Source organism: Thamnophis elegans, chromosome 2 (assembly GCF_009769535.1).
Source record: "Thamnophis elegans isolate rThaEle1 chromosome 2, rThaEle1.pri, whole genome shotgun sequence".
Taxonomy (NCBI): domain Eukaryota; kingdom Metazoa; phylum Chordata; class Lepidosauria; order Squamata; family Colubridae; genus Thamnophis; species Thamnophis elegans.
In genome coordinates, this window is record NC_045542.1 from 85,177,702 (window position 1) to 85,204,043 (window position 26,342).

At 37.1% G+C, this 26,342-nt stretch overlaps 1 protein-coding gene across 1 annotated transcript in view; it reads left to right on the plus strand.

Moving 5' to 3' along the window:
* The window catches only part of TCF7 (transcription factor 7), a 135,699-nt gene that overhangs the window by 82,338 nt on the left and 27,019 nt on the right, over positions 1-26,342 (plus strand). Inside the window, exons 4-6 of the mRNA XM_032208627.1 lie at positions 6,448-6,580; positions 11,193-11,283; positions 23,932-24,018. Coding sequence (XP_032064518.1) covers positions 6,448-6,580; positions 11,193-11,283; positions 23,932-24,018 — 311 coding nt within the window. The remainder of the gene's footprint in view (positions 1-6,447; positions 6,581-11,192; positions 11,284-23,931; positions 24,019-26,342) is intronic.

Here is a 26,342-nt window from a genome sequence, read left to right on the forward strand (position 1 = left end):
AGCTAAAGTTATCATAGCAAGCCTAAAAAAATTAAGTACCCAAATTTAGCAGAAATGATAACCACTTGTAGGTGTATAGGAAAAACAACAGTAAAACAACAACAGTAATATTCCAAGCAAGAAATAGCTTGGCAACTGACTCATATTTATGACCTTTGTTATGGCCCAAGGTCATGTGATCACCTTTTGCACCCTTCTGACAATAGTCAATAGTCACGGAACAACCGGATTAACCTATCAGCTGCAGGGATTCACTTAACAACCTTAGCAAAAAAAGTCATAAAATGGGACAAAACTCACTTTAAAAATGTCTCTCTTAACAACAGAAATTTTGGGCTCAATTGTGGTCAGAAGTCGAGGACTGCCTGTACTTGCAAGGAGAGTATTCCCACAGTTAGAATACTAGTATCAATAATGTTCTCTCTGATAATGGTAGTATCGTCAAGATGTTTTATAATCATTGCTAGTCTAAGTATATAGGGAAGAAAACAGGCCCTCAATAATAGTTCCGCTCTAATTAAACTTTTTCAGATGAAATCATTTTTCCAACTGTATTTAGGCTTCCCTCCCCAGTATATAAATTGCATATATGCCTTTCAGAAAAACTGAATTTTCTGAGAAATTGAATACAAATGACAATTCTCTCGCCTTTCTCAGGCCTGCAGATGTCTTTCCCAGAACAAGAAAGTTTTTTCTCTCTCTTTGCAGACCCTGCTAAGGGGGGGAGGTTCACCACAGAAGTCAAATGCCCTATATCTGTTAGCATGGTGTGGTTAGCATGAAATGTATTTTTGATTGACTGTGGCTGTACCTGCTTATCTCTTTAAAATGTGTGCCTGGTAAATAACAGAAACGAGATTGCAGGTGTGTGTCCACAAGAAGTTTGGGAAGGAGCCAAGCAGTTAAGCTACTTGCTCACCTCCTGTAAGCTATTTGAAAGCACTTAGTGCCACCTCTAAATCTCAGAGAAACCCACAGGAAAACTGTCCTTGGATCAGAATCCTTGTAATTTAAGGAGCAGCTGAATCTGCCAAGCAAAGGAGAATTCAGTTAACACTTTGAAGCAAGGATGGTAAGAAGAAAGAATGTGGATTTTTATTTTTGTGTCTACCTCTTAATTCTATTTTTTTAAGTGATAATGTTTGTATGAACTGAATATACACAGGCTTTCAAAACCATGGGGTAATTTTCAGTAGCGTGACTTTACAATAAATTGTCTTAAAATAGTTTCTCAAAACCTATATAGCTGTTGATTTCTTTCCAAATAAATCTTTGGTTTTTATGAAACCTTGATATGTAGCTGGGATTAGTTTCAAAATTGAAAATTATTCTGGTGTGATTCTCTCTTTTTTAAAAAAACAAAAAAATGCCTTGAGATTGGTCAAGAAGCAATTATCTGCTAACTGGTGAAGATTCACTGTGAATACCATGATGTGCAGGAGTGTAAATCCATGACTTTACATTTTTTTAACATTGAACCTAAATGGAATTGAGGGCAACAAATCTCCCTTTAATTTAATTATTTTTTATATTATTTGATGTTCATCATTCTGAGCCCACCCTGAAACTGACTCATTTGTAACTTGGATAATATAAAAACCACAGGCATGTAAACGATCAATTTAACAAAACTACATATGAACTGGTTGCATGCTTTTCAGTTAAATTGCCTTCTATTGTTCTCAAATGTTAAAACTAAAATGTTTCTTCCCATCTGTTCTTAAATACCATCTTCAATATTTTGGATGTCTGATAACAATTTTTATCACTAATCAAGTTTTGTGAATTGCCTAAATTACTGTTTCTCAAACTTGACAACTTTGAAATGGGTGGACTTCACATCTGGGGAATTCTGGGAGCTGAAGTCCCCACATCTTAATGTTGCCAAGTCTGAGGAACAGTAATCTAGATAAATAGGTAGGAATGTTAGACTGCTGACATCTTCTCTAATATGTATAAATTAAGAAAAAGAACCTGCAAATCTCGATGTATTATATTTAAATAAATACACATATTGAAAATGAACATTCACAAGGCCTCAATAGAAAAGTCTGTATAAGTAATGAAATAATAAATTTGTAGCTCAGCAGAATATATGGCAACAATTTCCAGAAGGATATACAGTATGTGTTAGAATAGAGCCTTCTAGCTCCTTATTGCTAAATGTATTATCCTTATATCATAATAAATGTGCTAGTCTTTAGGATGCCAAGGGTTCTTTGGCACATGCTACAGTTCGCATGGCTATGTTGAATGAGAAGTAGTCCATTACATCATTACATCTGGAAAGACCAAGATTTGGAAACAATAAAATAATGCCTGATTTATACTTTTTTTAGTGAGTGTACACTTTCCCATATTCAAGAACGGTATCTCAAATCATCTAATATGACAACTGTCTGTAAGAAGAGGCAGAGAATTCTTAATTTATGAGATGCAAGAATAGTCAAATAAAACCTCTTTAGCTACTCCAAATTTGTTTATTAATTTATAGGAAGTGGAATTTAAATCCTAATTACATTTCATAAAGCAGCTCTGATCAAGGGTATTTTATGATACCAGCAGATTTTAAACGAAGTAGGAAATCTCTTGTCTTAATAAAGTTATACCTGCCTTTCTGTGCTTCATGGTTTATTCTCCAGGCTGCAGCACTAAATGTTTCACTATTTAAATCTCATTGAATTTAGTTGGCTTACCCATCTCTCTACTTCGCTTTTTGCCTTTGGATGAAATATAAGACTCCCTTCCATTGTTCATTTGATGGAAGGTAAGACCTCAGACCTCTAGGCATTGTAACTCTGACAGCATCAGAGGTTTCCACAATGCTATATTAGGGCAACAGTCAGTAATTTTGTAGACTTAATATGGTAATTTAGTTATTTAAAAAATAAAAAGCCAAGACAGGAGCCTGGTTGTCATATTAATTTTTTTTTAAAAAAAACCCTGTAAAGTCTTGTGGTTTGAGGCTGAAACTGAGCCTTACAGCTCCTTGGATCTACCAAAAACATTTTGCTGGCACAGGTGGGCCTCAGTAGAGGTCTATGGGCCTTAGTGGAATTTTTGCAGGGAGAAAACCTTACAATCAATATCTAGGATCAAAATGTCTACTGTATATTAATAAGAGGGGGAGCTAATTGCAGAAAAGATCATTAAATTCAATAGCAAACTGGAAAAACTAAAATTAAACAAGTTCTCGTTTTTAAATAACTTTGTTTTTTTCAAATCATTTGTAATTAAGCAGAAATAAATTAAAGCCAGTTGTGCCAAAGTTATATTAGTATTAAGGCAATCCTAGGACTGATCCTTTCTTGTTTGTTTGTTTTCTAAAGGACAGTTACCTTAAAACTAAAACTATCTCTGAAATGTGTGTGATGCATAAATATGTGCCTACAATAATTCCAAGTCCTTAGATACTGTCGAGTCTAAGTCTCTGCAAGTATTTTTTTGCTTATCATGCTACATTTAAAATGCTTTCATCTGCATAGAAACCAGTATGATTCCACTGGCATCAGAAAGAATTCTCCTTTACCATTTTCTTATTGGCTTCAGCTTCTGTGTTTCTATGGCTCACTGGTTGTCTTTATAAACTTTCCACAAGGAAAATTAAAATCTCACCTGAGCTGTGCCACCGTCATCTATATTCTACTGCACCTTGGAATAGAGAGAGCTAAACCCAAAATGTATCAAAGAGTCTTTGATATTGCACGGGTGCTATAAGCTAACTTTCAGTGGTGGATTTCAATACTCAACTACTTACTCGGTCTTGCTTGCTCAGCACACTGTAGAGCCTTTCTTTGGGCTCATTTCAACACTTTACTCTCTGCAGTACTAGGTGGAAAGCACAGGGCCCCCACGTTCTCTGTGTCAAACTCAGTCTCCTGGTTCTAACTCAGTGCCTTTCACCACTGCACCAAATTATATCTCAGAGTTACGGTATTAGGAAGGATTTATTTTCTTTATTCTATTCAATTTTATCTTGTTTTTATTTTGTTTATCTTGTATTTTATTCATTTTTTTTTCCTATGAAGACCTCATGAAAATATGTCCGATGAAAATATAAAGGATGCTATGTAATGTTTCAGATTATACTGAAATTGAATTTACCATAATACATTGTACTATTTATAATACATCCAATGAATCTACAATAGTATTATTGACATCATACCCATCAACAAAATAGTAATGTCTCTTGGTGTCAGCTCTGAGACCAAGATGACTGGCAGTTGATAATAGACCATCCTCATTTGGAATGAGATGAGTTCTTGACCTTCCCTGCAGTGCAAGTGTGCAAGTGTGTATAGGTGTGTATGTCTGTTCCATACCCTTTTCTAGGTGGGTCTATGACAATTTGTTGCCGCCAACTTGCCGCAGCCAATATGCCACAGGTCAACTTGCCACAGAATATGAGTTACACTAATTCGAAGAAATTGTGAAATAAAATCATTAAAAAAAGGAAGGACAAAATGAAATATGAATGACAAAACATTAAAATAATTTTTAATTATTTTAAATAATTTAATTGAATTGTTGAATTGTCGCCCAGTGAGTTGTCCCTTGGCAAGTTGGTCACGCTGAGTTGGCTATGGTGAATTGGCCATGACAATTGTGGACCCTTGTTCAGATGGTATCACTTTTTGATTACACAAATTATATCATTCAGCTGAGTTCATTATATTCTCCATCCCCTCTCTAGTATATTAATTGCCTTGAACGTGTTCAGTGTATATGTATAAAATGTGAGGTGTGACAGTATCAAACATAGATGTGATGGTTTGCTTGTTTACTCTTATTTGGTAGTGCTTTTCTCTGTCTAATATAAGGAATGTGGCAGTTTACAAGACTCCGTTTTCAATAATCAGAGAATATATTGTATTCGATAGTCCTTTTGTTCCCTACCACATACTTTTCTGAGGACTTTCGGAATGAAAAACCTCAATTTTTCCAGTGTTGGTACTATCAGTGTCATTAGAAAGGCAACCATGGGCGAAACTGGGCAAGTATGAAATGGTAAGAATGCTTGAGGCAGGCAGGAAGATTCTCTAATAGCATGACTACTATTTTTCATTTGAAAACAAGTTCCTCTGAATTTGCTGCAGCTGGAAATTGTTGATAGTTTTCAACCTAATATTTTCACCTTATTCTTTTCTTTTCAACTGAAATGAATAACTGCAACATAACAGCCCGATGAATGTGGGAGTGCATTTTTTTGTCCTCCTTTAACATGATAAGGCAGAACTTGGTGCATTTTCTTCAAGCCTGAATAATCTGCATATCCTGTGTTGCATTATCAGTCCTTTAAAAGATAGTCCACTGCTCTAGAGTAACTTGACATATTACTCTTATTCCACAGTTGAAAAATCTCTCCACAGAACTCAACGCATCAAGCTGAGAGGCTCTATGTTGTTTCTCACACACTAATTTGGACTTGCAAAATTTTGTTGGATAACACATGTGTCCCCCAAAGAATGTGTTTGTGCAAGCATACAGATTCACACTTGTTCATGGTACTTTTCAACAAAACTGTTTTGTTCCCAGACCTGTCCTGATCTACTTCAGGATTTAGAACTCTTGTGAGTACATACACAATATATAGCCAGTCTCCTAGGTGTTCCCTTGGCATCAGTACTGTGCATTATAGAGGAGCTCCAGTTCCACATAATGGTTTTATTCCCATAGTCACAATCGTTTAAAGCATAGTTCTGCAGACATTGTTGAATTATCACTGCCGAACAATAATTGCCAGAATGGTAATGTTGAGAGATGCTGAAGACTATAATTCAGCAACATGTAGCGGAACACCCATTCTCCAACTCTAAAAGGTATTCGTTTGAAAAGTTCCTTTAAAGCCATCCCGTGCAAAGCTTCTAAAAGATTTGATACAAGTGCTCAGTATCCAATAAAGCAGGAATGCTTCTTTATTTTGTTGCCATAGGTAAATGTCTAGCAAATAAATTGATGAACAAATGTATACGAAATAAATTGACATGCTAATTTTGGCAGGATGCTGGAGGTAAGCACTTTACATGTGAAGACCATGTGACCCAAAAATTCATCTTGAGGGATGCTGGCAAGCAGTTCACACAACAAGAGCTCTATTCAGCCAGTTAATTACTAAGCATGGCAATTACTAAAGTAAATCTTACATTTGGCAAACCTGTTCTAAATCATTTTCATTTCAGCTATCTCACTAATAAAGACATAGACTGGAATAATTGTTCCCTGCCATACCTCTGTTGAAGTGTTGGTGTTTGCATATTCATCTCCAAAGCTGCTTGTTATCTACTAAGCAAGTTGTTGTATTGTTACTGATGATAAGTAATTTAGGGGTGAAGAGAGGAATTTTAGGATGCTTCTGACTTGGGTTCTTGTTCCCCGCATGCCCAATTTGCAGAGCTTCATGGCTAGCATTTCTAAATGCTCTCTCTTCTGACTTCTGTTTTTCAGTCTAACAAGGTTCCCGTAGTACAGCCATCTCATGGGGTCCATCCACTCACCCCACTCATCCCATATAGCAATGAACATTTCAGCCATGGCTCCCATTCACCACACCTGCCAGCCGACATCAACCAGAAACAAGGTAACTAATTCTTCACCTCTCCTGTGATGCTACTCTTGGGGTGGGGGAAAGATGTGCTTTAAAAAGTGTGTGCTGTGGGGAATTTAACCATAGCCATGAAGTTTGGATGTCTGCCACAGACTTTCAATTTCCAACCCTTCATAGTGGACTCTGCCCATTTTTACATACCACCTTCATGTGTCTTGGAGGTCGAACTGCATGCTCTTTAGCAACAAACATATTCACTCTGGGCAGAGAAATGGAATAAGTAAGAAATCTTGGGGGGGGGTTGAAGACCATTTTTTTTCTTTTTAGAGTTCCTCTGATCAGATACTAACAATAGTACTTAGACTTATATGCCACTTCATAGTGCTTTTACAGCCCTCTCTAAGTGGTTTATAGAGTCAGCATATTGCCCCCCCCCCAACAATCTTTTACTAATGTTGGAAGGATGGAAGGCTGAGTCAACCTTGAGCCGGTAAGGATTGAACTCATGGAATGAGCAGTGAGTTAGCTTGCAATACTGCATTCTAACCACTGTGCCACCACGGGTCTTATACTAAACTTCTGAGACACATAAAACAAAGTACCGTATTTTTCGGAGTATAAGACACACTGGAGTATAAGACGCACCAAGGTTTTGAAGAGGCGCTTTTTTTAAAAGGGGGTTTTACACTCTGCAAACCTCTCCAAAACAGCTTGTTTTTCGCAAAAACGGGCCCTTGTTTTCCAAAAAAAGAGAGGCATGAATAGCCTTTAGGAGGCTTATACAGAACTCCTGGGGACTGGGGGGGTAGGCAAAATTGAGCAAAAAATGGCTCATTTTCATTCATTTCTGCCCTCCCCAGCCCCCAGGAGCTCTCTGAAAGCCTTCTACAGGCTCTGCACAGCCATTTTGGTGAAGGGAGTGTGGTTTCGGGGGGTAAAAAAATGCTGTATTCAGTGTATGAGACGCACCCAGATTTTCAGCCTCTTTTTTGAGGAAAAAGGGTGCGTCTTATACTCTGAAAAATACAGTATCTTAACCAAACAAGCACTGTGTTTTAATACTTAAGAATGGAGAAGCAGATTGCAGACTACAATTTAGGAAATTAAATACCCCTATTGTTTCAAATCCCATTTTTAATAGAAAAAATGTCACTATGTTCTAGTTTTAAGATCTCTATTAATAACAGCCAGTTAATAGAAGTTCAAATATTCCACTAACATAGATCTTGGTTGATACCATATTAAGTCATTTTCAAGAGTTTATCTGACTGCTTTTGGCTCCCTGTGCCTCTAGAAATAGCTCAACCTACACTTATTGCATTGTCACAAACCCTGAAGGTGTACAGAACATTTGTTGTTGGGACCTTTCTAACATAAATAGGTAGTCCTCGACTTAAAACCACAATTGAGCCCAACAGTTCTGTTGCTAAGCGAGACATTTGTTAAGTGAGCTTTGCCCCATTTTACGACCTTTCTTGCAACAGTTGTTAAGTGAATTGCTGCAGTTGTTAAGTTAGTAAGATGGGTTGTTTAAAAAGAACTGGCTTCCCCATTGACATTGCTTGTCAGAGGGTCACAAAAGGTGGTCACATGACCCCAAGACACTGCAGCCATCATAAGTATGAGTCAGTTGCCAAGTGTCTGAATTTTGATCATATGACCATGGAGATAAGTGTGAAAAAATGGTCCAAGTCACTTTTTTCAGTCAGTACCATTGTAATTTTAAATGGTCACTAAATGGACTGTTGTAACTACCTGTATTTCCATTGATTGGACTTTTCACTACTTTCCATTTCCTGATTGAACTCTAAGCATACCTTCACACTAGCTTGTATAGGGTATATTGGAAAAAGAAACAGTACATTTGGGCTGAACTGTTTAGATCAGAAAATGATCTAAGGATCTTCAGGAATATTATCATTATCATCAAAATAATGAAAACATTCAATATCTCCCTCACAAGTCTCATTTAGAAAATGAGAATTGCTTCTCTGAATTACTAGATTTAAGCTGCAAATTGTAGATTTGATGGCACCATAGCTTTATCTGTTTGGGATTTAATATTTTTTTAACTATCCCATAACATTTCAGTATGATTGGGTGAATTATTCAAATATAGCGAAGGCTAAAAGCAACTTAATTCAGTAGTAGTTCCATGGAGCTTCTTCAAAGCTTGTTGTAATATATGAGACTTACTAGACCCTAACCTTAACCCTAACCCTAACTCTGCTCCTTGTGTTGTGACATCTTCCTCTGGTGGATTAATTACTGTTGAGGAATAAGTCTTTAAAATTTCATTATAAATTAAATTTCTGATTTTAATAATACTTCATTGTGTGGTATTGGTATTGAGTGATGGCATTAATCCATAAATTAAAGCATATAATCATGATATTTCTGCACTAAGAATATCAAACTAAATGAGACAATGGTACAAAAATATCAAAATTGAAATATGAAATTAACAACTGAGATGTTTGATTACTCTGTTTCTTGTAACAAGCTTTGCTGTCACAAGACAAAGCAAAAGTTGAATAACTGACTGATAAAAATGAGGATTAATATTTTTGCATATATGTTTTTGCATATACTTTTGGGACTGCTTTTTTAAACTCCATGAATGATTTTTTTATTAAATGGATTAAGGAATGCATTATTTACATATAGGCTAGAAAGCTATAGATGTACCCAAGAATAAATGCATGACCCTCTGTAAAAGTCTTTGTTTCAGATCAAATGGCGGTGAGTGCTAGAATATGAATGGAAATCCTTTTTCATTTATAATTCATCATTTATCCAAAAATCAGGTTCACAGGCCAAGGCAGTTTTACTTGCAGTTTAGTTTTGTCACCTACTTACCAATTAGACTTAACACTGAATTACTTACATATCTACTCACAGAACTAACACAAAGACAGAGGATACCTGGCACAGTCTGCACAGATTTGTTCTAACTTGGCATGCTCACAAAGGATTATATAGTAAATCCCTCTTCCTGTTATGATTATCTTTTCATATAGAAGGAAACAATAACTCCGATCCTGTCAGAGAAGGTATTTTCCAACCCAGCAGAATTAAAGCATATGAGAAAAGTGATCCCTTTCTTTCATTCTTTCTTTCTTTTCTTTTCTTTTCTTTCTTTTGCATAGTGTCTTTCTCCCAACCTGATTGCCTACTAGAGTTTATACATTGCCCTTTGGGTCTTCTATGTGCATCTTATCTCGTATACTTTAGATGCAATCCATACCCACAATGCAATATTATGTTTTAGAGGCGAGGCGAGGCTAGAGTAGAATAGAGTAGAGTAGAGTAGAGTAGAGTAGAGTAGAGTAGAGTAGAATAGAATAGAATAGAATAGAACAAAATATTATTTAGTGGCTAAGTGTGTTGGACACAGGAGGAATTTGTCTCCAGTAAATAAGAAAAGTCTAGCACTAGCATAGAATTTCATAGAACAGCATTGTCTTATTTTTTTTTTCTTCTCATTCTGCCCTACTTTGGCTTCACTTCACCAACAGGCACATGTTGCAGAGAACCTACTGTTGACCTGCATTCAGCGTCCTAGACATTTACATTCAATCTCATTGCAACATTTCTGAATGAACACACCTTGTGAGATATAAAAATGCTCCACCCATAGTATTTCTCAATACTATGACTGGTCATCTGAAGCAGAATACATACAGTATCATGCTAAAACACTTCATATGTTCTCTGCATATCACCATAGCCCAATGAAATATGCCTTCTCAGTACTGCATCTCTATACAGCAAATATTAAGCTAAGAAGTAGGAATACTTTTTAATTTAATTAATGGATAAATGAGTTAAAGCATGAATATAGACAAATAGGTGGAATTTAAAAACTCTGAGTCAAGCTTAATTTGTTGAGTAGTGGCGCCGAGTAAAGCTCATCATCTTTTCCCACAAGAATCCAAGCAGGTTTCTTGCAAGCTTTCTTTATTTCAGCAATATAATTTAGGGCAAAAAGGAAGTTAGTTTCATATTCTTATCCTTCAGAATGCAGGTTTCTCCCTATCTACCACCAACTTTAGATCTTCTCTCCAACTATGCATAACACCTTTGTCTCCTCTCGATAAATTGAAGGTTCTACTCATTTCCCACACTGCTCCCTTTCGTAGTTCTACCTTGACTATGTTCTATTCATTCTCCCTTACACTTACTCTGGATATCCCAAAGGTGCCTTTTTCCAAAATGCAATTGGACTTTCTTGGGGTTTTTTTTTCTTTGAAAACTTTTCACTTCTCATCCAAGAAATTCTTCAGAACTGAAGTCCAATAGCCTTTTGGGAAAAAAGCACCTTTGGGGCAACCATGACTTGGATAACTGTGAATTTCCATAGACTTTTGCTATGGATACTTTTGCCTCACTCACTTCCTCTATGCCTCATACCATCTAGACTACTTGCCTGCATGCTTTGAAAAGAACATTGCAGATAAAAAAGGCCAAGAATATTTATCTTAGTAATAAATAGTAGGAAGAACAAGGTGAGGGTAAGTACCGGTAGATGAATTACCATAACTGGCTGTTGGATGTTAGCAAACATGAATCTTTTGAATCCATTTTGATATAAAGCTGGAAAAAAAGGTAACCTAAATTTCCTCATGTTTTCATTTTCTGATAGGTGTACACCGTCCTTCTCAAACATCAGATATTTCTGGTTTTTATTCCCTCCCTCCCAGTGGGGTTGGACAGATAACACCTTCTGTGGGATGGTAAGTATTTAAGGCCTTCAGCTGAAGAATTTTACAAAAAAAAAAAAGTAACATTGGACATGTATGAATACCCATCACCCTTCACAATAGTTGAATTTTAGCATGCTTCCTAGATTCTATGTTTATATCTGAGTTCATATTGAGTGAGATATTGGTTCTCTCTCTTGCTCTCCTACTTTTTTTGATCAGCACAGAGAATTGGAATGCCTTCATTAACTGAGCCCTCTGCTGCCATTTGGAAATAATAATCAAGTTGTAGAATTTAGATTGTTAACTGAAGCAGGATACACAATGTTTTACTGAGCAAGAGGTGCATATGGCTACTGAGTGACCTGACAGGAGCTGACAAGTTCCCAAAAATAGCAGTTGGAGCCAGGAAAAAAAACATGAAGCAATTTCATTTCATTTCATTTCATTTCATTTGCATTTAAACCTAAATTTAAATAAAGAATCATGTTTCCCTTTGTACATTAAACTTTATAATCTGGTAATAACTTTTAGAATTCTTTGGAGTATAAATATGACCCATGATTTCTAGTTATGCATCTCTGCAATTTAAAAAAAACCCTGTGTAGCTGTTCCATCATTCCTTTTGTAATTGGTTTTTCAAGGTAATAAAAAGATAGAAATGGTAAGAAACCTGAGAAGCTTTTGTTGTGATAACGAAAATTCTTTGTTGATCGTAGAAAAATAAATTCTTTGCAAGCATTCTTTGTAATAATAATTCTGGATAGGCAGAAATGAAGGAAGGAAGGAAGGAAGGAAGGAAGGAAGGTTCAGTCAGTATGTGCATTCATTTAATTTCTGATGGACTTTTCCCCACTCTGTTTAATCCATATCATCAGTTTAGTTTGTGGTGGGTGGATGTGGTTTGGCAGATGTATTTGATGTGGTGAAATAGCCTTATGAAATGTGGTCAAGTTATGCCTGAGAAAATGCTTACTCTCTTGCTTTTCTGAAATGGCACAGTAGACCGTCATTCTGTTTTCTCAAGATTCATCAATATTGTTGGGAAAACAACATTTGGTAGTCACCATTACTCCTCACCACAAACACCCTGGATGAATCAGCTTTTAATGTTAAGATATTAATATTCAGTAATGCAAACCTTGAATAATGTCTAGTTATGAAGATAAATACCCAAGAGTGGAGATTAGAGCTACCTTAAGAAGAATAAGTGGCATGAAAAGTACACCACAACTGTTTACACTGGAGTCATTGATTGAAAGCCCATTGAAATCAGCAGGGTTCTAAACCAATGTGTTGACTGACTTGAGTTTTTAAGGGTGTGTGTCAGTGCAATTCACTGGATCTTAAACTGCACAGTTTATGAGTCATCAAGCCATTCCATAGTCTACAAGCTACGTGTTGTTGTCTGCCAGGAATTTCATAGCCCTGCTAGTTTTTCTAATCTGAGAGAGGCAAAAATGCATAATATTTATGAAGCACATAAAGTGTTGTCATATAGTATAATGTCAATTGAATTATATAATTGTATCTTGTAAGCTATACATTTTTCTAACAGCCTGAATCACGCATAAGATCAGAAGGCAGTAATTTTTCTGATTAACTGATTGGAGCATGCAAATTGGGATGCTCCTCTGGCATGGAAAGGTTAAGTGCAATTTTTTAAAAGTGGAATGCAGTCATAAACTGCCCTGCAAGTTAATATATTTCCTTACCAAATAATGTAGTTATATTCACAAAAGAAGAAATGCTTAATCCTTCAACTTAAGTCAAGGTTGATTATTTAGATTTGCTCTCTCTCTCTTTTCCTTAAAATATTGTATTTGTCCTAAAGTGGTTACATTGCAGGTGATGATTAACAATTCAGACAATAGGAGAGAAAAACATTTTAGAGTGGATAAGAGAAATACTGCCTAGAAATATTGGCAAGTGGCAAATACAAACATTCTTTAAATAGGGTGAATGAATCAAGAAAATGTTTTTTTTTTCCTCAAACAACTTTCCCTCTAAGTAGTTTTGACTTCAGCTCCCCTTAGTCCTGCATTTCATAGCTGATATATTTCTGGATAAAAAACATGATCATTGTGGCCCAGTCCATTTCAATAGATAGTCAGCGGAGAGAATATCCCTATTTTTAATGCTGTGGATGAAAACCTCAAACAGTTGCATCTTTGGACACTTCCCAAGAGGAGCCTGGGCCTGTTTGGGAATGGCTCCGGAACTCTGTGTTCCCATGACATCAACAGTGCCTGAGAGCTGTCCTGATTTATTTCTGGCTGAGTGTGGTGTAATTAAAATTGCTGCTATTATTTCATTTTTGCTTTATGAAGCAGTGGCTCCATTGCCCACTGGTGGAAGATCTTACTCATTCTTGTTCCTGGCTTCTGAGCTTGAGTCTAGCTTGGCAATTTCCCCTCAGAAATCCACACAAAAGGAGGAAGAGTGGAATTGACAAGACCTTTGTCAATTTCTCTTTCCTCTTCTGTTATCAAAGGAGTGAATGTGCAAATGTCAGACAAGCTACTTCTCTCCATCTTTTGTCTTTATAAGGGTTTTGAGTGAAGGAATCTCTCTTGCTGATGGACCAGGAGCAACTTAAAGCAGGGAAGGACAGTGCAGGGATTACTCCATCTCCTTCTAAGCCTTTCAAGGGAAGAAAATAGGAGTGGATGGCTTTTTAAGCATCTGGGGAGAAGAAACAGTGACACTGTGGAAGTGTTTGAGGAACCCAGTTTGATTTTAGCAAAATTAAAACGAGAGTTCATAGCATTCGTGTATAAAATTGTCATTTCTGAACTTGGCTATAAATCTGTGTGGAAAAAAGGGGCTAATAATACATATGGCATTAAGTATATTTCTCCTAAAATAATAGGTTAGGTTCTGCCTCATGGCATCTAATCTTGTAGTTTAATCTTTTGGTTCTATCAGAGTCAATGCTCTCTTCTCCAAGTCTCATTTAAGCTTGAAGAGAAACTATTGGTTGTGTTAGCTGGGGAATTCTAGAGGAAATCCATATTGAGGAAGGCTGAACTGGACAAGAAAGGGCGCGCGCGCGCGTGCACACACACACACACACACACATACACACCACCTCCAGCTGAAGTCCTTATCCTGACTGGATCCTTCTTTGATCATTTTTAATCTGCTTTTTTAAAAAAAACCAACGGTGTGATATGGCTTTAAACTGACACATTTGCCAGTACAAAAATTGTTTGCCTTGAATGGCAGCACATTATAATATGTGAGAAACTGTAACTAAACATATCACCTGGATGTGCCTAATTTGTGGCAGGTTTCATCCAATGGACTGGACTCGAACCACTTAAGTAGCTTGCCAGGAAACCAAGAGCTTGGATAACCAAAGTATCATTGAAGAAGGTTAGGAAGCCACAACTAAAGAACCATAGCAACAGTTGGGATTCAAGAACAAGTCCATAAGCTGAAAGGAGTGTTCAGATCTTTTGTGTTTCTTTCTTTCCTGCCTCATGCAACAGATTGCCTGGCTCTCTCTTTCGGGCAGGCTGGCTTGTTTCCCTCTCTTCTTGATCGTTGCAATGGTCAGATTTGCTATCATATTGTTTCTCATTGACTGTGAGAGAATTAATTCTCCCAATTTGACCACTCCTCGGAAATAATTCTATGGAGTGTTCTACTTGCACTATGCGCAGGCTCAAAGTTGCATTAAACAATAACTGTGCTGGCTGTCAATGCACCACCCGTCTTCACTTGGTATTTTCCATTCCCAACCTGAAAAATACACACAAAGGGGAGGGGAACCACTTTTATTTGGCTGTTATTTCATTGGGCTGATTTTATTTATGCCCAATTTCATTTTCTCATAAACACATATATATATATATTGTGCTGTATGACAATTAGCATCCACAGGCCTTAACTTTCTCAGCGCACCTATATGGTTCAGAAGCCATTCATTCATAATTGCACAATGCTATTTACATGTGTTTCATGTATTTCCTAACCTTGCCCTTGCAAAAGTGGCTCATGTGCATCCATCACTTTGTTGATAAAGCCTTTTATCCCAGAGAACTTCACACTGTTGCCTATATGGACAAATATGACCAATGTTCTTAGTCCCTTTTTATTAAAAAATAAGGGGCTTGCACCTAAGCAAAAAAAAACCTACATAGAATTTCCTTCCCTGTGTCTTCCCTTGATGTATCATCCTTTCCAGAGCTTGGCAGTGTTCATTGCATTCAAACTGGTTTGGGGAGAGGAGATGGAGAAAGAGGGGGACACCAGAATCTCTCTTTGCTAATAAGGAGTGCTGTGATAGGCAATGGCTCTGAAGAAAACAGGTTCACTTTTTCTGGAAGAAAGCTGACTTCAAACAAATACTATGATCCAGTGGTGGGTTTCAAAAAAATTTCGAACCTACTCTGTGGGTGTGGCCTCCTTTGTGGGAGTGGCTTGCCAGCCATATGTTCTCTCTTTCTCTCTCTCTCTCTCTCTCTCTCTCTCTTTCCTTTTGTCTCTCTGTCCCTTTTTCCTTTTTTTCTTTCATCTCTCTCTCACTTTTTCTTTCTTTTTTTCTTTTTTTCCTTATTTCTTCTTTCTCTTGCTCTTTCTCTCTCTGTGCGAGTCTGTCTGTCTGTCTGTCTGTCTGTCTCTCTCTCTCTCTCTCTCTCTCTCTCTCTCTGTGTGTGTGTGTGTGTGTGTGTGTGTGTGATGGGTTTCAAAAAATTTTGGAACCTCTTCTGTAGGTGTGTCCTGCTTCCTGGTGGAACCTCTTCTAACCGGTTCGGTAGATTTGATGAACCGGTTCTATCGAACTGCTGCGAACTGGTAGGAACCCACCACTGCTATGGTCGTACTATAGCAAGAGCTTTTCATGAGAAGGAAAAAGTTCAGCTGGAATGTCTGTGGAGATTTTCAGTCATCCAGGTCATAGTTGCCTCAAAGATGCCTCAAGGGAAAAAAATAGCCCAGTTGCCTTTTGAAAAAGCACCTTTGAGACATTCAGCAGAAATAGCCTCACAACCCATCAAGTGTTCTGGAAAAGAAGAAGCCTCCCAGTAGTTAAATGGAGAGACTCTTGAGGAACTATCCAAATAATTTGGAATCCGTTCTTCGGTTGTTTCACATATGATGCAACACCTCTTCCCTAAAAAGTCTTGTAACTATGAGCCACGAACTCACTTAGATGATGTCTCATTATTAGGAGTTTCCCCCATTCCTGATACCATGTCAGCTTTTTAAAATCAGTAGAAGGAATTTTCCCTCGATGGGGCTATATTGGGAGCGCTCCAAATAACAAAGGGGGAAAAAAGGATTTTACTTTGTCTGAACTGAACTATTTTCAGAGGGTTCTACTGAAGCATCTTGGGTCACAGGGTGACTAATTTCCACTTGGGGATTAGAGTTCACTGTTTTCTCAGCCCTAAAGCCAAAATGCTGAATTTTGGCTTTAGGGCTGAATTTTGATGCTCGTTTTGGTTTCCTGCTGAATTTTAGATCTTGACTGGTTCATGACATATTAAATGACACTTCCAAATTCTCACCAGTATAGTCTCTCTCAAGATTGAAGCTAAACTCTGATTTAAAGAGAGAGAGAGAGAAATAACCACGCTGATAGTGATAGTTAACAATGTTTATCTAATACTTTAACAGATTCAAAGTATTCAGACAGATTATTTCAGCAGGCCTGATAGCAGCACTATAAAATTATTCTCACTTGCTGAAAGAACTGTTTTCTAAGATTCCCTAGTGAGCAGAACTGATTTAGATCATGAACCAATACAAAATATGGTCTTAACCACTGCATTTCACTCAATTAATAATTCTTTATTAGATGGGTCTATCTATTTAGGCAGTGGAACTAATTCAGATGCAGAGGTGAATCAAAGCCGAAGGAAACAATATAAATTAATACGGAAGTTTCTGCAATCATCTCCCATGTGTGACTTTGCCTATTTCCTACCTCCTAAATGATTTATCGGCAAGCATCATAGATTGACACCACACAACTGTATTACAAAAGCCTATCATATTATACTTCCCCATCCTGGTCCCTCTAAGTCAAGCCCCATCCACGAAATGCAGGCACCACGTGAAACCATTCTCCCTCTGATCCATGGAAAAAACTTTCTCCACAGAACCAGTCCATGATGCTCAAAAGGCTGGAGGCCTCTGCTCTAAGTCATTGGACTTTAGTTTCTAAAATTCCTAGGTGCATGGCGAAATATTGGGTCGGTGAAAAGCCAACACCCATGGAAGATATCTATCCTGTGAAAGCCTATATTTTCTACTCTTGTTCTTCTGAACCTGATATTTGTTCATTTCAGTGGATAATTTTGAGTTCTAATAATCCTCTCTCTTCTACTATTGCAACTGTTTTTCTTTGGTTCATATCTTAGGTCACATTTGTCTTCTTTATTCCTAAACTTCAAACCTCAAATAAAAATAAATACAAATTTGAGGGCTAAGTCGTATGATCTCGGTTGCACTTTTCCAATGTACCTAAGATAAAGTGATGCCTACACTTTGAAAATGGATACTAATACTACTACTACTAAAATACTAATCAGTTTGACTTTACTGATTTGATTACATTGATTCTCTTTTATTTCTAACCTATTTCCTAACAATTCCTAAGTTTTCACACTTCACTTTCCTCAGGCTGAATTTGTATTTTTAGTAAGTTGTCTGTTACAGTTTCGGTGGCTTTTTTTTACCTGTTCGGTGACTTTGACTTTTAGTTCAAGCCTTTTCAGTTTGTATGATAAACTTCATCCCCGCCCCACCACTGCATGCAATGCACTTGCAATATTGGCCATTCATCTAACTTAAAAAATCATTTTGGAGTTCTTCAGAGTCTTTAGAGGCTTTTGACTTCATAAGTCTTGACAATTAGATGTCAACTGCATTGTATGCCTCATTTTATTTACAATTAAACTAAGTAGCTTTAGCTCAGTGATCATTTATTTTCCCTCAAAATCAGAACTCTCCAATTATACTTGCCTATTTTGCATTTAATTTATTTGTGAGCATAAGAAGACCTATATTTCTAAAGAGGGAGAAATATATCAAAATGATTTTATCAAAATGATTTTTAAAAAAAACAAAGAATTCATTTCAACCCATCTGGATTTAAGAATCCATAAAAAAGATATATGAGTTCATAAATGCCATTCCAGAGTGTGCTGATTTTGGATGGTTGCTGATAACTCTCAAAAGCTATGATAGTAGGCTTCTGACATGAATAAAGAAATAAAAGCTATGATTCAAAGACCTTCTCTTTACCAAGATTTTACTGATTTTCCACACAAAGATGTCTTTTTTATAGGTTTCAGAGTGTAGGAAATCTGCATTTAATCACTGTTTTCACCGACTACTTTGAGATAGGCATTGTCCTAATTGTTCTGTTCTTGTCTAATACCACACCACAAACATACACACATTTAAAAATGATTTTATTTGGCTCTCTGATCTCTGGAAATTATTTTAACAGCAACTTGTCTGTTTTTGTTAGAGATTGGCAAGATCTCATTTGAATTCTTCAGGTGAAAATTATCTGGCTCTACTGATCACTTATTGTGCAATGTATTATGTCATTGTTACTTGGCATGCATTTTCAGATGTTATCCCTCCTCAAATAACCATACAGGTATAACCATTTTCTCCAACAAGTTTCACAGCAAAAATAGATGTGGAAAACCCATTTTGCTTCTCTGCTGTCATCTTGTCTTTCTTTTATCCAGACATCTTGTTTTTTCTATGGTGACTTCCAACTTCTGGTATCCTGGAAAGGGAAGTAATGTTGCCAGAGATTCTCCTCTTTAGGTTTTCTTCATATTGGCAACATATCTAAGTTTAAAGGGAAGCAACCTTGTCATTGTAGACTCCAAAATATAACCATCCAGGTGTCATTTATACTTTTCCTCTCCCCCTGATTTAAACAGTTTGAGTTCAACCTTTCTGACAGAAGTTTGAATACTCAGTTTTTCTGCCATTATAAATCACATATGTATCCTGGAATGGAGCATGGAAAACTGGGACATTAGAAAGTATGAAGACTTAATATTTTCTTCTCTTTGTACCTCACGTTTATGGTATTGATAACTATGTTAAAAATAAAGAAGATGAAGTCAATACCAGTAGCAATAGAGATATTACAGGTAGTTCTCTGAATTAAGGTCATACCACTTAATCCTTCTGGTTTCAATCTATATGTATCTTGAAAGGTGGCGCAGTGGTTAAATGCAGGTGGCGCAGTGGTTAAATGCAGCACTGCAGGCTACTGCTAGATCAGCAGGTCAGCGGTTCAAATCTCACCGGCTCAGGGTTGACTCAGCCTTCCATCCTTCCGAGGTGGGTAAAATGAGGACCCAGATTGTTGGGGGCAATATGCTGACTCTCTGTAAACCGCTTAGAGAGGCCTGAAAGGCCTATGAAGCGGTATATAAGTCTACTGCTATTGCTATTGCTATTTATTTTTTATTATAAGGCCTTAAGCAAATTTTTGCCTAAATAAACAGCTAGTGCATTGGTTCACTAATTTGCACCAAAACCTCTCTTGTATCTTTCTTGTTTGGTATGGGTATATTCATTGATCTTTTCCAACCATTGGGAAACTCAGATTTATTCCATATGTATTAGTGTGCAACTGTTTGCCCTCCTGCTTTGCTGCCTGTTCTATTTCACTTTCCAGGGAATTAGTTTTTGAATATTTGCTTTCTGCACAAATGCCTGTCATTTTATAAGTCCCTTTGTAAAATATTTCATTCTAGAATTTCTACTTTTTTTAGACTTCTTTGCCTCTATTAGATCACTTAAATAATGTGTGTATATTTTGAGGGTTAATTCTAATTTTCTTTGCGTGTTCTTTTCATGATATATTATTTTATTTAGTGACATTCTTGATTGAAATAGCTTTACTTGTTCTTTCTTGCATGAAACTGAAAATCTTTGTTCAGTTATTGTACGCTTCTTGCTACCCACAGCTTTCATTCTCCACCTTTCACTAACTATTTTGGTGGCTTACTCTGAAAGCCATTTTAATCTTTTCTTACCATTGTAGGAATATTGTTTTTTCTATTTTGGGTCCCATAATGTATCTCTTGTTTCTTCCTCTAGCTCTTCATGTTCTATTTCTTATATGTTAAGTATGCTGAATCTTATCCTTATATTTAATCCAGTGTCTGTCAACAACATCTATATGCTGTTTTTAATTTGCTATGCTTATCCCATATATTTGAAATGAATAATTTCACTCTTTTATGTGGAGGTGTCCTGGGGATTGGATTGTACTTCCCCATTTTTCAATTTCTTATTTATTTAATTATTTATCAAATGTAGATACTGCCCATCTCACTATCCAAGTGATTGTGGGCAGTTTACAGATACAAATGATAAAATCATATAAAGAATTACAATTATACAAGAATTAAAACAAAGTGAAAAATAAAAAAGTGCAGAGTTAAAAAGACATTCTAAAAAGTAAAAAAAAGAAAAACAGAAGGAGCCTCCTCAAGCCACTACCAATCTCAGAGTTGTGAGCTACTTTTTGACATGCCCCCCCACCCCATGCTAGTTAGTAAAGCCAGGTCTTCATATCTTTCTGGAGGGCCCAAAAATATCAGACTTAACCTCATCTCTAAAGACAAGATATTCCATAGGGCAGGAGCAATGGCAGAGAAGGCTCTTTTCCTAGATCCTGCCAGTTGAAATTCTTAACTGATGAGTCTGTAACATATCCCCTCTGCCCAGGGGTGAAATCAACTTACCTATGCTACTGGTTCGCAAATGTGAGCAAGCAGAGCATCAAAAACAGGATGTGATGATGTCAGGCAGATCGGGGGAGTCTCCTGGCGCCACCGCTACCAGTTCACCCAAACCAGATAGAACCTGCTGAATTGCACCACTGCCTCTGCCTGATTGTATGGGACAGGTTGATGTAACTGGGATGAGATGTTTCCTTGGGTAACCTGATTCCGTGCCACAATGAATGGCTTTAAAGGTGATAACCAAGCCATTAATTGGACTTGGAAGTAAACTGGCATCCAGTGCAGCTTATGCAGCCAAGGTGTTACTTGCACAATCGTTGGAGGCCCAAGACTCCTCATATAGCCACATTCTGCACCAGCTGCCTTCTCCAGATGCTCTTTAAGGACAGCCTCCTGTAGAGCTCATTGCAATAATCCTTATGGAAGATGACCAGGATATTATGTAGTTAATGTTCCAGTGTATAATCTGTATCTATATTGCTTAAAATTAATATTAATAACAAAAATAATTCTGTTCACAGAAAACTTAGTATTCTATCTCCTGCATTATTGTATTTGCCCATGTGAGATCTTCCTGTAATTCCTTGTTTCTTCTGCATTGTAATTATCCATTAGTAGTACTGCATGTCTAGGTGTTGCATTCAGTACCACTTAAGGTTTGTCACAGCCTACCTCTTTCCTCATTGTGTTGTAATGAATACATATCCTTGTGTAATATTCATGTTAATTGAAAATACATTAGTTTCAATTGTTATGATTTACTGGATTGTAACTGAAAGCATAATTATAATTATCCTTTCCATTCTGTTGCCACACCATTGCCTTTGCTATTTTATTCCTTCTTATGGTCTCATGCCCTGAATATATCATCTCATTTAAATTGATTTACTCCAGATCATATAAAATCACTCACTCCTTAATGTGCTCCTTTTCTGCATTCAAAATATCGAGGTATATTCATTCATGCATTTCACATTCTGTGGTCCCATTGCATATGTCCTTGTAAAATGGGAATCTCTTTTAATATTGAAACCATTCATGCAGATTTTTCCTTGTGGCTTTGTCCACACTTGCAGATCTACATCTAGTGAAATTTGATGATCTTCCCACAATTAAGACATGGTTTCCAATCTTTTGACCTTGCCACAAGTTTCCACCAGTATTACTTTCAGCATGGTTCTCCCTGTATTTAAGATAGGTGACCAGTATATTCTAATTACATTCTTGATTCTTAACAAGATATCCACTAGATGCTTCCATCCCATCATAATTAAGTACAGGCCCGAATTAGATTTTTCCAATCTTGGCAGCTTCCAAATGAATAGACTTCAGATCCACAAATTCTCAACAGTAGTCATACTGGCTAGGAAATTTTGGCACTAACAGTCCATAATTCTGGAAGATACATAGTTGGGGAAATACTACCCCAGATCGTATTTTGGATTAAAGTAAGAGTAAATAATTTCCTCCTAGGTAGAAGGCTTCAAATGGGGTCAGTGGTCAAAATCCTCAAAAACTGATTAATAATTAGAGCCGATACTGATAGTTTCTCAGAATTTCACTGTGAAATTCTTACCTTTGCTAGGTATAGATTATTGCAAGCCATTATCTGTTTAACAAGAGTAGAAAAAGTATAAATCATATATATTTACATTGTTTTATGTGGAGGCTTCTATAAAGAACTATATTGTCCTGGATTCAGTTGAATTTTGCAGAAGCATTCCCAATCCAGTCCTCCACTTGCCACTTCATGCTTCCCTGTGATGTAATGCTAAATTATTTTTGCCAGCTTTGCATCCCACACACAGGTCTTGGCTAATAACCAAAGATGCATGTATTTGTTTGGCATTTTGCTAAAAGCTCACTGGGAATGTGCTTGGATTTGGATTTGGATATCGTGGGGGTGGCATATTTACAATAAAATCCAAGAGATATTAGCCCTTTTTAGAAATGAAAAAAAGTCCACATTTGCAAAGTTAAACAATGTCTTTCACTTTTGAAACGTAATCTTCTGTAACCATTTGGAGTATGGTTGGAATAGAGCAAGTTTGTAAGTGTAACTTATGTAAGAGAACAAGTGATAAGACTGGTGTCATTTCAGACTGACTCAAGAGCATCAACTAAGCAATGGCTTTGTGTTTCTGTCAAATAGGATTTGAAATGTTCTTTATTTAGACCAGTGGTAGTCAACCTGGTCCCTACCGCCCACTAGTAGGTGTTTCAGCTTTCATGGTGGGCGGTAGAGGTTTTGTCCGATACTGAAGCACTTTCTTTTTTAAAAAATTTAATTGACTTTAAAAAAAAATTCATAGCATTATTTAAAATTTTTTATTAGGTTTTCATAAAATCACCATTACTGTGGAACCGGTGGGTGGTTAGAAAATTTTACTACTAACAGAGATACAAAAGTGGGCGGTAGGTATAAAAAGGTTGACTACCTCTGATTTAGACCTTAATTTCTAATAGTGCAAAGAAGATAAATCTGTGTATAGATGATAGAAATATTTGTCTGGATTTGGGGGGATATTAATTTTGCATTGCTTGCTTGCACCCAAATAACTAGATTGGATGATCCCTTTGATGCATGGGAGAGGGATTATGTCAAATGCCTCTACCTGATTGTGTGGCTCAACCAGGAATGAAAGCCTACTTCTCTAGCCATATTTCAAAGCTAAACATATAGTCATTACAGGTAGTTTTTATGCATCACTGGTGGAGTTCTAGAGAAACTCTAAAGAAACTCTAAAGAAAACTCTTCTCTGCTCATGTCTACATTTAGACAAAAGCCAATAAGTAAAAAAAAAAATTCTTTTCCCCAATATACAAGTTCCCAACTTTAGCCAGCTATGAGTCCAGACAAAAAAAGAGGGGAAAAAAGTATGCAGGAAAAGTGACATGGGTGTAAGATGCTTTATAGCCTCTTTCTTCCTGCTCCCAGGCAGAGCCAACCTGTCTGCCCTTTCCAGTCATGTGGATTTAGACAGCCCTATACGTCGGCGCTCTCTGCTGGGGCTACTTTCTCCAGGTAAGTATAAGCTGCCTGAGCCAGGACATGTTGCTCTGCTTCTGTTGCAATTCAAACCATGAACGTTTGCAGGATTTAGGGAGAAGCTCTCATGTCCAGATGGCAGCAACGGGGAAGGAGTTCGCTTGTTTTAAACAGACAGACTTTTCTGACCAAAAATCAATAAATAATTTGATGACCTTCCAGAGGACAAGTACAGTTTGACTGGGATCAACAATAGTAGGAGAGTAGAGAGAGAGAGAACCCTCGCAAGATGTTGCAAAGCCAAAGATCATGTCTCTTATTGTCATGTATCTAGGAATGGGAAAGAAGGAGAGCTGAAAATGCTCTGATGAGGTTTTTTTAATCGTCCACAGTTATTTAAGCGCTCTCAAAAATGCTTCTTGTTATATATTAAGGCCTTTACCCTCAGTCCCCTTTTCAGAGTTTGAAGCTGTGCAGAATTTTGCAAGGGCTCTTTTCTAAGGACTTCAGTAGAATGAAGATATGTGTCCTTACGAGTAAACCTTTTTCTGGGTTCTCAAAAGACAAAGTGAAGCAATATCTTGTTGACTACCATTAAAATAAAATTATCTACCTGATGTAGCTTCAAGAAATAATGGACTTCCTTACAACTTTGTTCAATTAGTAGTCTTTAACAGAAGTAGAAATCAGGTAGAAAACCTGGTGCATTCAAGCTACCAGGTTCTCTTCCTTATGTGCTGCATTCCTTCAGCCCATTTTCGCTTTTGCTCTGCTGAGTTACAGAGGGTTTACACTTTTCTCCTCATTCCATCAATACCTTGGTGGCCACCAGCTAGTATCAAATACTAGCTTTGCTTCTATGGAAGTGTGTGGCGATTTCTCATACAAAACCCTTTTTTAAAAAAACCCAACGACTTCAGAAGTGAATATGCCATTGGCTTTCCTGATCATCACAAAAGAATTTGATCAATTGGCTGGGCTTTGTTCCACTTGGTTGTAAATTTGGGGGAGCTAATCAGAATGACCTGAATGCCAAATTTATTTTCTCTTTACTTCTGAGAAGGTCCAGCTGGAATATACATTAACCTACAGGGAATGTATGCGCAAGCACCATTCATTGCATTTCTCCTCTGGCTTCTGCTTTGTATTGTCCTAATAAGTCTCTTGATGAACACATTCTGGGAGTCATAATGGGGAAAGGCACATCATTATTTTTACTATTATAGTATTATTATGCCATTACCTTAATGTTTACTCTGCCTCAGGCACCTTTGCCTGTCTAAGTATCTTAATATTTAAGATAAATGAATGACAGACCTCCTAGTTATCTGGTAGTTTCATTCTTTGCCATAGCAGCATTCCCATTAACAGCAGAGAATGAGGCAGATTTTTCAGACAAGAACGCACACCTTGACAGATAATGATCAAGCTTCAAGCTATGCCAGTAGATTAATATCAAGCATCATTTCTTTTTGTGCCAACAGAGCTAATGAACAGTTGGTTGTCTCCCATGGGCAAATCTTCTGTCTCAAGCTTTAGTCATGATGCTCAGTAAATTGACAGCATCTTTCTATAATGCAGAAAGTATTCTTCAGAACTGAAGAATGTGCAAACAATTCATCTACAATCTTTTTTATGAAAACTTCAGGAATGTGGCCCTCACTTTCTAATATCCCTTTCTGTTCAGAATTACTGAAGAAAGGGAAAGGGTCATTCAAATTTATATAGCACTAAAGCTACAGGCTCAGACGCAGATTGAAGGACGTTAGCCTAAGAAATTCTTGGCAAAGAATTGGTATATAAGCCACGTCTAGGTCCTCATCTAAAATGGGCTTAGTCACCCAACAACCTAGTTTCCTTGGCAAGAACAACTTGCATAAAATAATTATTGCAAAGAACTGAAGCCAGAAAATCAGCATAAAATTTTCCCCACCCCTTTTTTATTTTTCTTAGAACTTAAACCTGAGGTACATGTAAGGAACTGCTAAATACAGCTCTTTAATCAAACAGCAAATTAAGTCTCGCAGTCTTTATTTAACTACAGGCATTGTAAGAAGAAAATACCAAGTTGGAGTTGGCGCTGCCTGACTCAGCATTGCCATAAGCTTTACCAAGAGCTGTGTCAAAGCGTTCTTGGGTGTTCTCCATCCCGAAAGAATGCTTCCCTTACAGAATTTCAGGATAACCAAAGATGACGACTGCAGATGGGAGGTTGTCATTTTGACATGTAACATTTGTGTTAGTTTGCTCCAACAGTCAATGTAGAGGGGGGGACATCAAGCTAGAAAGTGCCACCTAGTGAGCCAGAGCCCTTGTCTCACGATTGTTGAAAACCAAACTCTGTTCAAGTGTAGATTAAC